The sequence below is a fragment of the Xyrauchen texanus genome, chromosome 9, assembly GCF_025860055.1.
Source record: "Xyrauchen texanus isolate HMW12.3.18 chromosome 9, RBS_HiC_50CHRs, whole genome shotgun sequence".
Classification (NCBI taxonomy): domain Eukaryota; kingdom Metazoa; phylum Chordata; class Actinopteri; order Cypriniformes; family Catostomidae; genus Xyrauchen; species Xyrauchen texanus.
This window is the reverse complement of record NC_068284.1, coordinates 29,567,904-29,583,164: the sequence shown is the minus strand read 5'-3', so window position 1 is coordinate 29,583,164 and position 15,261 is coordinate 29,567,904. Positions and strand designations below refer to the sequence as shown.

Here is a 15,261-nt window from a genome sequence, read left to right as displayed (position 1 = left end):
ATTTTGAGTAAAATAAAAGCATATTTCTTTTTATTATTCCTACTTTAGTAAATTAATTTTGTTAAATTCTGCCTAAATGTAGTAGATTGGTGGTAGCGTAGTGGGCTAAAGTACTAAGCAGAAGGTTGTTGGTTCGGTCCCCACAGCCACCACCATTTTGTCCTTGAGCAAGGCACTTAACTCCAGGTTGCTCTGGGGGAATAAGTGCACTGTAAGTCGCTTTGGATAAAAGCGTCTGACAAATGCATAAATGTAATGTAAAATGTCAATTTAATTGTAGTACAAAAACAAGCCCAGATGGGACTTGTGAGAGAAGTCAAGTATTTCTCAGCCTAAGCATGGTAAGGCACATTTTAATGACCACAAAAGCAGGTAAAGTCTTAACTATCACCAAAACGAAGAATGAGACATTTTTGTCTGCAAGCACTTTTCATGTGGAGTTCAAATTGGCTCTTGGCGTTGACGCTCTAACGCAAATCATGAATGTGGCTTCACGAATGCAAAGGAAACCATATTGTTAGGTTAATGAACATGAAATGTTTAGTGGAAATACCTTAAAATACATTTGCAGGCCCTCTTAATACTAACAAATACACAATATAAAAACTACAATAATAGATTAATAATAAATATTACTGCAGTCTAATTGATGGAAAGGAACTATAATTTGTGGCTCTTCTTTAATGGTTTAGTGCAGTGTGCAGCATGTCAAATCTGCATTAAATGACAAACAATACAAATTCAGTGTGCATTGAATAAGATGTTAACCTAAAAATGTGGAAACATCTAAATTAAATTTCCTTTGACTCAAATCAAAATATGAATTGACATGTCTGAATCACATTGGACTACATAAGGTTACATTAACAAAACTGATTTCAAGGGTTAGGTAACAATTGAAGGTTACCACTTTTTACAGCATAGCATAGTAGACTCTCTCTGCCACTATGAGTGTTCATCTGAAGTTACCAATTTTACTGTTTATTCATCTGATATGCAGAGATAAGTCTTTAAATATGTGTCATATTATTTGCTCTGTAATCCTAAAAAACACTCTTCTATATAATGTACAATTGTTATTAATGAAACCTAATATTCTATGAAGCTATCTCTATTATATATATATATATATATATATATATATATATATATATATATATATATATATATATATATATATATATATATATTAATCATAGAGATAACTATGATAAAAAACTAAAAAATAATTAAAAGAAAATAATAAATCCTTATTGATGGTGTGTGTGAACAGCACATTTGATACATTTACTAGTAAATTTTGGATATATATACTTCCCAGCTATTTAATATGTCAAAAAATGTCCATGTTCCCGGATGAAGTATGTCCAGAATGTATTCACGCTAATCATCTGCATACCTAAAGAACATTTTTTTTTTTTTATGGCCTAGACGTGCGTTCTTTATCAAATCCGGTACATAGTATGACAGCACATGAGCCAAAGTATTTGGACACTTTCTGTTTGTCAAATATTAGTCGAACATGTGCATGGTTAAAGTGATGAACAGCACATGCGGTTACTCTGTTATGGTGTGAAATTGAAGGGAACTTGATTTTATACACTAAGAACCTTGACATCAATTGAGTGAAAGTCATTGCAAAAATGGCACATATAAGTGAAGTTCTGAGAAAAGATTTAGCAACATTTGTTTGCATATGCCACTTAATATTTAGTTGTCTAATGACATTCAGAAATTGTAAGTGTGGCAACTGTCTAAATGTTTTTAGGGCCACTGTATCTAGTAATGTTATTACAGGAACGTATCTGGTAGAGATAGGTTGAAAGAAACTGGACTATTTGTCTGAAAAATGTGTGGCTTAAAAGTTTGAACATAGACATGAAATTAGACAGAAACTGTGCTGAAGAGTTTTTGGCACCAAATAAACAAGAGAGCCATTGAGAAAAGTGGGAAAACATACATTCATTTTTCAGCAAGTCCCATACACTGCAAACAGTGGCCTGTAGAAAACCTGAGCGCCTTTTGTTCTGTCTTTGGCAGTATTTGTTCTGTCTTTGGCAATAATCAGTTCTGTTATTCGATTGGTGTATTTCACATGTTGCTTTTCATTCAGCCTTCTTGAGCACAGGAAATGACATCAGCGAACTGTAATTGAAGGTCATACAAAGTCAGAGTAAACATCTAAAAGAGAGCAATACACCAAACATAAACTTATTTTTCAGACCAGATGAAAGATGTTTGTATACATTTATATTCTCCTCTTCTCAGAGACTCCAGGTCAGTATTTACAAAAATATGGCTATTAAACATTTTAACTCTGATTTTGAAGAATTGACATTTGTTTTTATTTCATCAAAGCAGTTGTCCTGGGAGTGGATGTAGAACAAGGTCAACCGACTTTGGTTAAATTAGATGGCAAAACCTTCAGTTTCACCTGCAAAGTGACTGGGTTGAGCTCTTCGAATTATATCCATTGGTATCAAAAGAGAGAGGGTGAACCCATCTCAAGATTACTCTATATCAGTGCAGGTGGTGACTTCACTCCTGATACCAACAATCCCCAAGCACAGGACTTCACTGTGGACAAAAAGCACCTCTATAATCTAAAACTAAGTAATTCAAAAGCAATTCATGCTGGCGTTTACTACTGTGCTTACTGGGACACAAGCAACCACAGTGAGAATGTCTACTCACATCCTGTACATAAACTGTGTTTGTAAAGGTAATTTGAAATAAAGGATGGAACAATATGTTTATATACTTAAATCGGTAACACTTTACATGAATGTTTCTTTTGTTAATGGACAGGGTTCATAAAGCTGTTCATTAATGACTAATAAGAGGATTATAACTCATTGATATGCAAGAATCAAAAAGAACAACTTTCTTGCAATACATGCCAAACAGTGACATATTATAAATGCTTAATTGTTCACAGTTGTATAAATCAAAAATATTAAATTGATCAATTCATGATTTATGTAATAATGCAGCAAAAAATGTATTATTAAAGTGAGATTAAAAAGAGGGATTATGTCAATTACATATGAATTACTGTAGGGTTTTGACTCACCTATGTTGTCACTTTTCTTGTCACGTTTGCGAATGGTGCAACTCCCAGCGGTGTCCTAACTTACCTAATTCTAGTGAATTAAAATCCTCTGCAAAAAAACTATTCATAGCATTTAATGCCTGATTACCATTAAACCAAACTGAACTTTACATACAAATGTTTCTAATGCTGGCAACGACTTAAAAATTCTTCATATATGCCCACTTTACGTTAAGGTACATTTTCATAAGTTACTAATGTTGAAAAAATGTTATTAAGCATTTATTACACGTGATATATTGCTCAAGGCATTGGCATGTATTGCATGAGTCACCCTTATGCATGTTGTTATAAGCGCATAGCAATGATTTTTATAATGCATCTGTAAATGATTTATTAATCATTAATAATCCCCTTTATAAACACTGTATAATCCAAATGTTAAATGAATTTGAAAAAACGAACAGTAAAAAACACTAATATGACCTTACCTATTCTTAGAAAGTCATGTTCAGCTGCTGTTTGCATTCATGATTTAGCAGGTTTAAGTTTGAGAGAGAAGTCTTCTCCAGAGAGTGGTGATGACGTAGGCATCGTGTAAACCACAGGATCGTGATGATTATGATTACCATTTGATTGGCAGAACTTGCTCATAATTCACAGCAAGCTCCTGGACGACGCATTATAAAATGGCAATATCTATGATGACAATATTTGTGCTGTTAGTTGTCTTAATAGGTGAGAATGCAGTGTTCCGTTATGATAATTATTCTCATGGCATTCACTGTGTATTAACACTGAGCACGTTTGAATTGTACTGTATCTCTCTTTTGGTTTTAGATTTTATGAACGCCCAAATTACGCAACCTGATCCTTGGCTAAAAAGGCACACGGGTAAATCTGCTCTAATCAAATGCACTGTGGACCAATCGACCAGTCTTCAGACCAATGCTCTTCACGTATACAGAGCTAAACAAGGAGAAACTTTCCAACGAGTCATGCTTTTTGAATCAGGATCCAAAAAGGGTGTAAACGATGCCGGTTTCCCCCGTAGATTTAGTGGATCAGTAAGTCGTCAGCTAATGACCCTCACTATCTCAGCACTGACGCTGGACGATGCGGCGGTATACTATTGTGCGCTCTGGAGCGGAGACACAGTGCAAACTGTAGATGAAAATCCTTACAAAAACCTGTTTTCAATTAATCATCCAAGGGTTTTTGATAGCAGCATCCCCTCAAGGTGGAGACATTTCACATGTTCGAATTTCATTATGCTGGTTTGAGCAAAGTCAACATACTGTTATTCTACTCAAACGTGATGCTCCAAGACCTTTCAAGCTCCATCCACCAAGCTCGGTATATGGGCTACCTTCAATCTGTCCTCTATAGTGAGCTATAGCTTTTCTCACTGAACAGACTTAAAGTCTGTAGCAAGCCATCCAATATCATATCCATCCATCCATCCATCCATCCATCCATCCATCCATCCATCCATCCATCCATCCATCCATTCATCAAGATTTTTCCAAGTATATGAATCATTTTGAGTAAAATAAAAGCATATTTCTTTTTATTATTCCTACTTTAGTAAATAAATTTTGTTAAATTCTGCCTAAATGTAGTAGATTGGTGGTAGCGTAGTGGGCTAAAGTACTAAGCAGAAGGTTGTTGGTTCGGTCCCCACAGCCACCACCATTTTGTCCTTGAGCAAGGCACTTAACTCCAGGTTGCTCTGGGGGAATAAGTGCACTGTAAGTCGCTTTGGATAAAAGCGTCTGACAAATGCATAAATGTAATGTAAAATGTCAATTTAATTGTAGTACAAAACAAGCCCAGATGGGACTTGTGAGAGAAGTCAAGTATTTCTCAGCCTAAGCATGGTAAGGCACATTTTAATGACCACAAAAGCAGGTAAAGTCTTAACTATCACCAAAACGAAGAATGAGACATTTTTGTCTGCAAGCACTTTTCATGTGGAGTTCAAATTGGCTCTTGGCGTTGACGCTCTAACGCAAATCATGAATGTGGCTTCACGAATGCTGTAACAAAGTGGATAGCCACAGTCTATCCAGCAGATTAATATTTTTGAGGATGAGAGAATAAAATAATGAATGCCTATTGCAATGAATATACAACATACGGGGAGATTATTTCTTTCAATTCAAATACCCACTTAGACTTTGGGAAACGTTTAATGTTACTTGAATGAGTGCTATTTCAGGGAATTTCTATCTTTATACAGTGGAAGGCTTTGTTTGGAAAATGTTAATAAAGCATTATATTGTTACATATTATTTTGTTTTCTTTCCCAAGAAGGAAATACATGCATTTTAACAGGAAAACAAGTATATTAGAGTCAAATTTCAGCACTTTCAAAATCTGTGATTAATCATAATTAACTAAGAAAACATTATGTGATTAATCATAATTAAAAGTTTTGAATGACAGCACAACTTCTGAAAATTATGTTTAAATGAATGTACTGTGTACACATACTGTACATGAGATGAACAATCCAGTCATATAAGTAGCCTAAAAAAGCTGTTTTATTTTACAAAAAAACAGGTGTCTTATATCAAGTTAATTTGCAGTAGACTATATATCAGAAATACATTGAACAATTTAATAATAATGTTCATTTGATAACCTCTTAATTTTATACAATGTAAAACATTTCGGCAATTTTAATGGTAAAAGACTGTAAAAATGCTTCTGGAAAAAAAAAAGTTAATTGGTTACCTTAAAATATATGGTAAAAATGATAATATATTTAAAAAGACAATAAATGTCATTTTTAAAATGTTGTAAAAATTACCTTTTTTAGATGTAAAAAGTATGATTTTACTGTATAATTAATGGTAAAAAATGCTATGTTTAACAAAAGTACATGTACTTTTTATGGTAAATTGTTGTTACAATTTCAGTAAAAAAAAAAACAATAATCGAGCAGTCCCAGAATTCCATGCATGACCCGTCACATTTTATGGGAATAGTTATGTTTCTTATTATTATTAATATCACTTATCTACAGTGGGGTGTTCTATGTTATATGTGATGTAGTTTAGTTAATGTTTATTGCATAATTTTTATTTCACATATGTTACACTGATGGTGTTTAATGTTTGTTTGAGCACTGTCTCTACATGTTTATTGGTCATTGCTCTTGGACAGGCCATTGATAAACTTCAAGTCATCATATGGCTTCTGTAATTACTACGGTGAGTAGTAATAAATTATAAAGTGAAAAGCAGATTTTTACAGTTTCAAGGATTAAGTTTATACAGTTTTATAATATAAATGGTAATGAACTGTAAAATATACAGGCATCAAAATTACATCATGTAAAGCCTGAAGTGTAGTTACTGTAGTTTTATGGTGATGTTTTGGCAATCACAGCTGACCGTAAATAAAACAGGATTTTTTACAGTGTACATTTCACTGTAATAGTGAAAACTGAAGGTAATCAACAAAGCACAGTACAGGCCTATGTCAAATTTTTACCATTAACCAAAACACAAATTCTGTAACAAAAGGACAGGAAATGTAATAGTAGTGCAACCTCCCATTTGTTGCACATAGAAATCAATGACACCTACATCCCAGACAAAAGACAGTCTCTGCCACCATGAATGTTCTACTGAAGTTATCCTTCTCACTGCTCGCTTATCATTTGTGTAGTGGTATGTCTTTTCATTTGTAGCCATTTTATTCTTTCTTCTGTTATATAAAAAAAAAAACATCTTCAAAACATCAAATTGATACTGCCACATACATTATATGCATATTGGCCAAGAAATATATTTATATATATTTGTTTATATAAAATGTTCATAAAAAGTGATGCTGTTGCTTTTTGCAGTTGATGGAGTGGAGAAACTGCAACAGAAGATCTCAGTGACCAAATCGGTGGAAAAGTTGGCCATTATAGACTGCCATTACCTCTCAGACTGCTGGAGCTACATCCACTGGTATCAGCAAAAAGAGGGGGAAACTTTAAAAAGAATTCTGTACTCAAAACTCAGTGATGGAACAACACACAATGATGCTGGTTTTGAGTCCTATAAATCAGAAAAGAAAGAATCAAATCATTTTGTTTTGAGGATAACCAATCTGAAAAAAGAACATTCAGCAGTATATTATTGTGCATGCTGGAGCTCAGTCAACACAGTATATATATATATGCATTAGTCATGCACAAAATCTTTGTAGGTTTATGCAATGATCATAAACCACAACTCTTCCGGCAAAGCTCATATTAAAATGCATGATGATAATGCCAAGGTGGCATTGAATGATGTTGAAAGAGGCATGAAACAAGTAAAGACAAGAGTTTTGATAAGGTTTAATTTGATAAGTAGAAGTCATTGGTCCCCCACTTCTACCTACTGAAATAAAATGTGCTGTATACTCTATAAAGGCTGCTAATGAAAGACATTAATCACTGAACCTCTAACAAGCGCAAAGCTAATGGGGTGATTCTCTCGAAACTTGTGCTGGTCCTTTTTTACTCCAAAATAATAATAATAATAATAATAATAAATATTTAATTACTTAATTAATATTTTGCAAAGAGAATAATTTTGCCTATTTTTTAGGGACATTTAGGATTTTTTACACTGTGACATTATATGCATTACACCCATTTCACCCATCAGTTTTCATTACCGCTATGTGAAAAATCTTTTTTTAATTAAATTGTAAAATGTTTATAAATCATAGAAGTATTCCTTTCCAGAGTTTTAATTAATAATAATAATAAAAAACACTGTACAATAGCATGTTTTTTTACTGTAATACATAAAAAACTAATTTGTATTGATTTGAAATTAAATATGACCCTGGACATTTTCTTGACAGGTTTTCACGAGAATTAAACATGGATTAAACAGCCCTAATTACTTATAACCACTGTCCCTTGTTAAATAGGGTTCTTTTATTATTCGTTTAAAAAGGGTTATTGTAACGAATCCCGCCTCTTCGGCTCAACCCATTCCCTCGTGTTCCCACACTAGTTCAGTTTCCCCGAGCGTTCATGCTCGCTCGCATTCTCCCCCCTCGGGCACTCATGCCCGCTCCCTATCGCCAGAGTATTAGACGCTTCCGCACTCGCCTCTCAGCCCCTCATTGCACACACCTGCCACAGTCCCAATCACCTGTCATTCGTTTCACCTGCACCGCTGCTTTGGTTCACTATATCTACCACTACACATTCATTTCGCATTGGTTGGTTATCGTATAGTTTACCCCTGCACTTTGCCAGCTACTAGTGATCCCCTAGTTTATCCTTGTCCTTTCTACTTGCTAGATTACCCTGCTATATATTTGATTACCCGGCTTGACCCCTCGCTTCCCTTGACCACTCTATTTGTAGATTTGCCCTTCTGTTTCATCCTGATTACCCGGCTCTCGACCCTACGCTTTCCTCGACCATTCTCTCTGGATTTTCCTTATTGTACCTTCGCCTGCTCTTATAAAAATAAAAGCAGTTTTGATATACATTGTGACTGTCTCATCTTGTGTGTGCGAGTGTGGGTTACAGTTATGTTTACTGAAATTGATGAAGGGCAAAAAGTTAATGATACTGGTTATTAGAAATACTGCAGGGTTCTTCTGATTCGACTCTATTCAAAGTCTCCAAACTGAGCAAATATCAACAGACTGCAGATGTTTATGAACTTGTATATGAACCACCTCTTCAAAAGGCAAGAGAATTGACATAGTGGATAAGATTTACATTTATCTCTGCATTACAAGCATTGATAATAAACCAACGCAGCGCAGCTCCTGCTGGTAATAGTCTGATAATATTTTTTTACATTATAAGAAATTGATAGATCAGTTCACTTTAGAAGGAAATGTCTTTAGACTGGATCAACACGTTAAAATGTATATTACTGAAACTATTTTCTAGTGTTATTGTTATAAATGTTATTTGACCATATAGTGCACAAAGCAACTAAATTCAGCAGTTAAGTAGTGTACAGCCATGGCCAAAAGTATTGGCAGTGGCATATATTTTGTGTAACCCAAAGTTTTCTGCTTCAGATGTTGTGGTGTTGATTCACATTGTTTCTAGATTATTGTGCAGAGTGATCAGATGAATTTTAAATAATTGCAAAAAGCTTCATTGGCCAAAATAAATTAACTTTATCACTTAAAAACTTTATTGTCTCACATGCAAGGAAATTGCTGCAAAGAATATTGCATCTGAAAGAACCATTTACTGGATCATCAAGAACTTCAAGGAGAGAGGTTCAACTGCAGTGAAGAAGGCTTCAGGACGTCCCAGAGTGTCCAGCAAGCGCCAGGACCGTCTCCTCCTGAGGAGTCAGCTATGGAATCATGTCACCACCAGTGCAGAGCTTGCTCAATATTGGCAGCAGGTTGGTGTGAGTGTATCTGCATGCACAGTGAGGCGAAGACTTTTGGACAATGGCCTGGTGTCAAGAAGGGCAGCACAGAAGCCACTACTCTCCAAGAAAAACAGCAAGGACAGACTGAAATACTGCAGGAAGTACAAAGATTGGACAGCAGAAGACTGGTGCAAAGTAATTTTCTCTGATAAAGCCCCCTTCCGACTGTTTGGGACATCTGGAAAAGCGATAGTCCGGAGAAGAAAAGGTGAGCGCTACCATGATTCCTGTGTCGTGCCAACAGTGAAGCATCCTGAGACCATCCGTGTGTTGGGCTGCTTTTCATACAAGGGAGTGGGATTTCTCACAATTCTGCCCAAAAACACTGCCATGAATAAAGAATGGTATCAAAATGTCCTGCAAGAGCAACTTCTACCAACGATCTAGGAGCAATTTGGTTATGATCCGTGCATTTTCCAGCATGATGGAGCACCATGTCACAAGGCAAGAGTGATAATGAAGTGGCTCGAAGATCATTACAGTGAGTGGTGGTGTTGTAGTGGTCTAAACCACATAACCGGTAAACTGTTAATCAGAAGGTCACTGGTTCGATCCCCACAGCCACCACCATTGTGTACTTGAGCAAGGCATTTAACTCCAGGTTGCTCCGGGGGGATTGTCCCTGTAATAAGTGCACTGTAAGTCGCTTTGGATAAAAGTGTCTGCCAAATGCATAAATGTAAATGTAAATGTAAAATATTGGATCTGTGGCCAGGCAACTTCCTGGATCTTAATCCCATAGAGAACCAGTCAATCCTCAAAAGGCGAGTGGACAAGCAGAAGGCCACAAATTGTGATCAACTCCGAGCACTAATAAGGCAAGAATGGATCGCCATCAGTCAGGATTTGGCCCAGAAGCTGATATCCAGCATGCCAGAGCGAATTGTTATGAAGAACAAGGGTCAACACTGTAAATATTGACTCTTTGCATATATTTAATGTTTTTGCCTATAAAAGCCTTTACATTTATGAAATGTGTATCATTGTTTTCCAGTATACCATAGAAACATGTGAAAAAAGCATCTACAAATACTGACGCAGCAAACTTTGCAAAACACAAAATGTATGTCACTGCCAATACTTTTGGCCATGGCTGTTGGTTTCAGCAAAGCCTTTTACTTTACTATACTGACAATACTTTTTTGTGTATTTTATAGCAAGTGCAGCATTTGCCACTATCATACTGAAGCACCATACAAAGCTTAACGTCAATGCTAATCAACATAGCACAGAGAAAACCAGTGTCACATCTGTATCATAATTTTAGATTAACACGAAGGCCAGAAACTTAATAGCATTGCAACCTCCCATGTGAACGCACAGAAATGTATTTTACTCTAGAATCACAACAGAAGCTCTCCAGATTCTCTTTGCCACTATGAGACTTCCACTGCAGTTATCCATTTGATTGCTTATTTACCTTTTATACAGAGTTAAGTCTTTCATTTTTAAAACACAAGTATATTATCACAAAAAGCTTGCTTTTTTGCAGTGGATGGACATGAGAAGCTGCAACAGAATTTGCCATTAGCCAAATATGTTTCTATAGACTGCAACTTCCCTTCAAATTGCTTGAGTTACACTGGTACCAACAAAAAGAGGGAGAACCCATAAACAGAATTCTGTATTCATCCATCTGTGATGAATCAGCATACCTGATGCTAATTTTGATTCCATAAAATAAATAAAAAAGGGTCAAACATGGCTTTGAAAATACTCAAATTGAAAAAAAAAAAAATAAATAAAAAGAACATTCAGTAATATATAATTGTGCTTGCTGGGTCTCAGGGCACAGAAACTCTGCCTTAACCAGAAACCACAACCCTTCCCGGAAGCTGATCAAAATTTGTGACAAGAAATAAACTCTTGCAGCCCCTACTGGCAACAGGGATAATACAGTGTGCATGTATTAGATGTTGCATAATATGGGATGTTGTTAGATCTGTTCACAACAAAAGTAAATTAAAGCCAGTTTAAACTCTTCAAGGATCTAAATCAAGGTTAAAATTATAATTTTTTTAATGTTCTTTCTTGGGTAATTTTTAAAAAAATGTCTACAATATTCTACAGCTACTTAAGGCAACTACAGAATCTTTTCTGCACAAGGCGCATCTTTTTGTTCAAGAACGAATGACTGTGGGAGACAAGAAAGTCTTCGGTCGAGGCACAAAACTTTATATAACAGGTAAGTAAAAGCTTGCATAATCAGGGGTTGCCAAGCCATTTTTCAGCATTTCAAACTTCTTAGTTTACAATAGAGAGAAAACATACCATTAAAGACTTGAACCCAACATTCCAGCTTATGTAATACATGTAAACCTGTCTTTCTTTACATAGTGTACATAGACCATTATACTAAAATGGTGTAAGACATCAGGCACATATTGAAATTCATAACTTTATGTAAGGATAGTAGGTGTGAAGTAGTATTTGTCACAGACTTAATCTGAGTGGGCAACTGGATCAAAAAATTTGGATCGGGAACACGGCTAATAGTAACTGGTAGGATTTCTTCTTTATATGTAAGCTACAACTTAAGTAATCACACTGTAAAAAAAAATCCTGTTGTTTTTACAAAAAAAAAATCTGCCAGCTGTGGTTGCCAGAATAATTATGTAAAAAATACAGTTCAAATGCAAACCACTTTACAGAACAACCTGTACATTTTATAGTTTAATATGGTTGTAATATACACGCTGTCACTGTAAAAAAAATAAAATCAAAATCTGTTACATTCGCAGTAAAAAAACAAACATTAAAATGCCTTCTGAGACTGTAAATATTTGTTTACTTTATAAGGTAATTTGTTAATCACCGTAGTAATTACAGAAGGGCACTTGATGACACGAAGTTCATCAATATTGGCTTTTCCAGGAGCAATGACCAATAAATATATAGAGACAGTGCTCATACTCAATCACACAAACACTAAACACCATCATGGCAACACATATGAGATTTAAATAATGCAGTAAACATGAACTAAATTACATCAAATATAACACAGAACACCCCAGCATACATAACTGATATTAAAAATATGATGAAACATAACTATTCCCATAAAATATGATGAAATATAATGGGTCATGCAGGGAATTGTTGGAACGCCCGAATACATGTACTCTCTTGTTCTTTTTACCATTAATTATACGGGAAAATCTTACTTTTTACATTTAAATAATTACATTTTTACATAATTTTATTGTAAAAACTGCTGTATTGTCTTTTAAAATATATTAAAACATTTTACTGTAATTTTACAGTTAATATTTGTTAATCAATTCACATTTTATTTCTGTAGCATTTTTACAGTATTTTACTGTTAAAATTACTGAAATGTTTTACAGTGCACCCTCTATTTGCTCTAATCTAATCAAGTTAAATGTATAGAAAGTATACAGCATGCTTCGAGTTTGTTGCAGTTTTCTTCAACATTTATTTCTCTCTGAAGATAAAGGCAAAGACATTACCGTGCCACCAAAAGTATCAGTGTACCCAGTGTCCTCGGAAAAAAATGGCAAAAGCGCAATGTTATGTCAAGCCAGAGGCATGTTTCCTGACTTGGTGGAATTTCTGTGGGAAAAACAGAGCAGACAGATGACAGAAAATTGGACTGCAGTGTCACCGGATAATGTTGTGGAGCAGAGAAATACACTGCCACAGATTGCCGTGACAAGTATGGTGATCGAAGATACAAAAACAGCCCAAAACAACATTTACCGATGCTCTGTTACACATGAGGGGAACAAAGATAAACGTCAAAAATATGAATTAAAAAAAGGTAATTTTAATTCTTTGTGCAGATTCCTTTTTTATTTGTATTATTATTTTGTATATATATATATATATATATATATATATATATATATATATATATATATATATATATAAAATGATGTACAGTGTGTTAAAGATGCTTTAATTTTAAACAATTGTTCTTAAATACATACACATACAACATAATTAAATAGATTTGAAAGTAAAATTTTACAAGTCTTTCATTTGCTTTCCCCTTGAAGACTGTTCTTTATTACGTATTTCATTATCAAACTAAAAGTTAATCTTTAAAGGAAAATATAAAATTATTTACACTATCAATATATGAGTATATGAGTAAGTTTTGTAATTGCTTAATCATATCTTAGATGAAAAAGAGCCAGAAGGGACAACCCAGGCTGCAACTCAGATCCTGGCAACATGTCCACCCAGCACAGAGAACAAAGAAAAGAAGATATCAGGTGAATAAAATTTTTTATTTTCATCTAATTATCAACATATTAATTAATGCATTACACATTTTCAATTTAATCAGTTAAAAATGTAGTTATTTTCCCATTATTTTTGAAGTCTGACACATTTTCACATGTCATAACTAGTGAATAATTGTATCACACTGTGAAATTGTCATACAGATTATAGTTCTTTACATTTACAGTATAATACCTTTCTGGATCCTTCCACTTAAAGTGCTTTACAGCATGACTTCATATTATAAACACACAAAACTTGATATATGGTATATAGAATGCATAAAAATGTTATTTAATGTGCTTTATCAAAGCATTCACATGTAGTTTTTTTTCTATTACAGATTCTTTGGGTCAAACACCCAGTCTGTCCCTGTTTGTCTATGCGTATGGTGTAATGCTCATGAAGAATGGAGTTTATTTTTGTGCTGTCTTTATCTTTCTTTTGAAAAGAAAAGCTGTAAAGAAAGACGAAAGCTCTTAGGGGCTAAATGATCAACATGAAGCAAACATCAGGTTTATCATATATAGTAGATGCACATTTGACAATAATCTCTCTCTTTATTAGAAATATATTCTCAAATGTATTGCTTGCAAATGTTTTTGTTTTAGATCTGCTTTATTAATGCTTCTAAAAAATAAATTGATCACTAATATTTTGGCTGTTCATTTAAAAGCTTAGAAACAGAAATGCACAACTGTCTTCTTTCTGCTTTAAATTATATGCAATAAAAAATTTAATGTGTATTTTTGAAATCAGTTGTTTTTTGTATTCTCTGAATTTGTTGAATAAAATCTGACAAAATCATTTTATATTTATTTTTATCCATTAAACATGAAATTAAAAAAATCATTTTAAAATTAAATGGTTGCAAAATCTTCTACGTATTTTTATGTTTTGTTGAATAATGAAACTGTTAATAAAGTTGTATGGGAGGTTATCTTGAAAATAAAATTAAGTTATAAAAGAGTCATTACATTACATTTTGTGTTACTTTTTTCCATTACATTAAAATAACACATTTTTAACATAATAGTTAACTTGAACTAACAATGAACATGACTTTTACTATTTTATTACAATTGGTTAATGTTAACCAACATATTCTAATTTTTATTTTACATTAAAAATGGTATTTGTTAACATTGAATAATGCGTTATGAACTAACTTATAATTATCAATAATATTTTGATCAATTAACATTATCCAAGATAAATGTTGTAATAAAATCATTGTTATTTAATGATAACTAATGCATTAAACGAATGTTAACAAATTAAACCCTGCTGTAATTTGTTAATAATAATTAAAAAAAATTAAATTATTATTTATCACCATTCTAAAACATTTGGTAAAACTGAAACAGCCAAATACCGATTATGATGCATATTATGTGCCAAACATTCATATCAACTTAAAAAAATCCTATACTAAAATAAAATAATGCAAAATGTGCAATTAAACAAAAGACTTCCACTCAAAAAATATATTTTGATTTACAAATGATTTACACATTATAATTTAATAACAAAATTCCATCACAC

General features: G+C 33.6%; 1 protein-coding gene across 1 annotated transcript; it reads left to right on the top strand.

Moving 5' to 3' along the window:
* Nucleotides 1-3,627: 3,627 nt before the first annotated feature.
* Nucleotides 3,628-14,439, top strand: LOC127649712 (uncharacterized). The gene is made up of 8 exons (XM_052134944.1): nucleotides 3,628-3,790; nucleotides 3,893-4,292; nucleotides 6,656-6,732; nucleotides 6,912-7,231; nucleotides 11,925-11,967; nucleotides 12,920-13,249; nucleotides 13,614-13,706; nucleotides 14,060-14,439. The coding sequence occupies exons 1-8, from the start codon at nucleotides 3,742-3,744 to the stop codon at nucleotides 14,197-14,199; spliced, it is 1,452 nt and encodes a 483-aa protein (XP_051990904.1). The 5' UTR covers nucleotides 3,628-3,741; the 3' UTR covers nucleotides 14,200-14,439.
* Nucleotides 14,440-15,261: the final 822 nt, after the last annotated feature.

What these genes read in the sequence shown, in the direction of transcription:
- LOC127649712 (XM_052134944.1), top strand. Translation starts at nt 3,742, where the DNA reads ATGGCAATATCTATGATGACAATATTTGTGCTGTTAGTTGTCTTAATA. An exon ending in AAAATATGAATTAAAAAAAG is followed by an intron (nt 13,250 to 13,613) that starts GTAATTTTAATT and finishes ATCATATCTTAG; the next exon opens with ATGAAAAAGAGCCAGAAGGG. An exon ending in CAAAGAAAAGAAGATATCAG is followed by an intron (nt 13,707 to 14,059) that starts GTGAATAAAATT and finishes TTTCTATTACAG; the next exon opens with ATTCTTTGGGTCAAACACCC.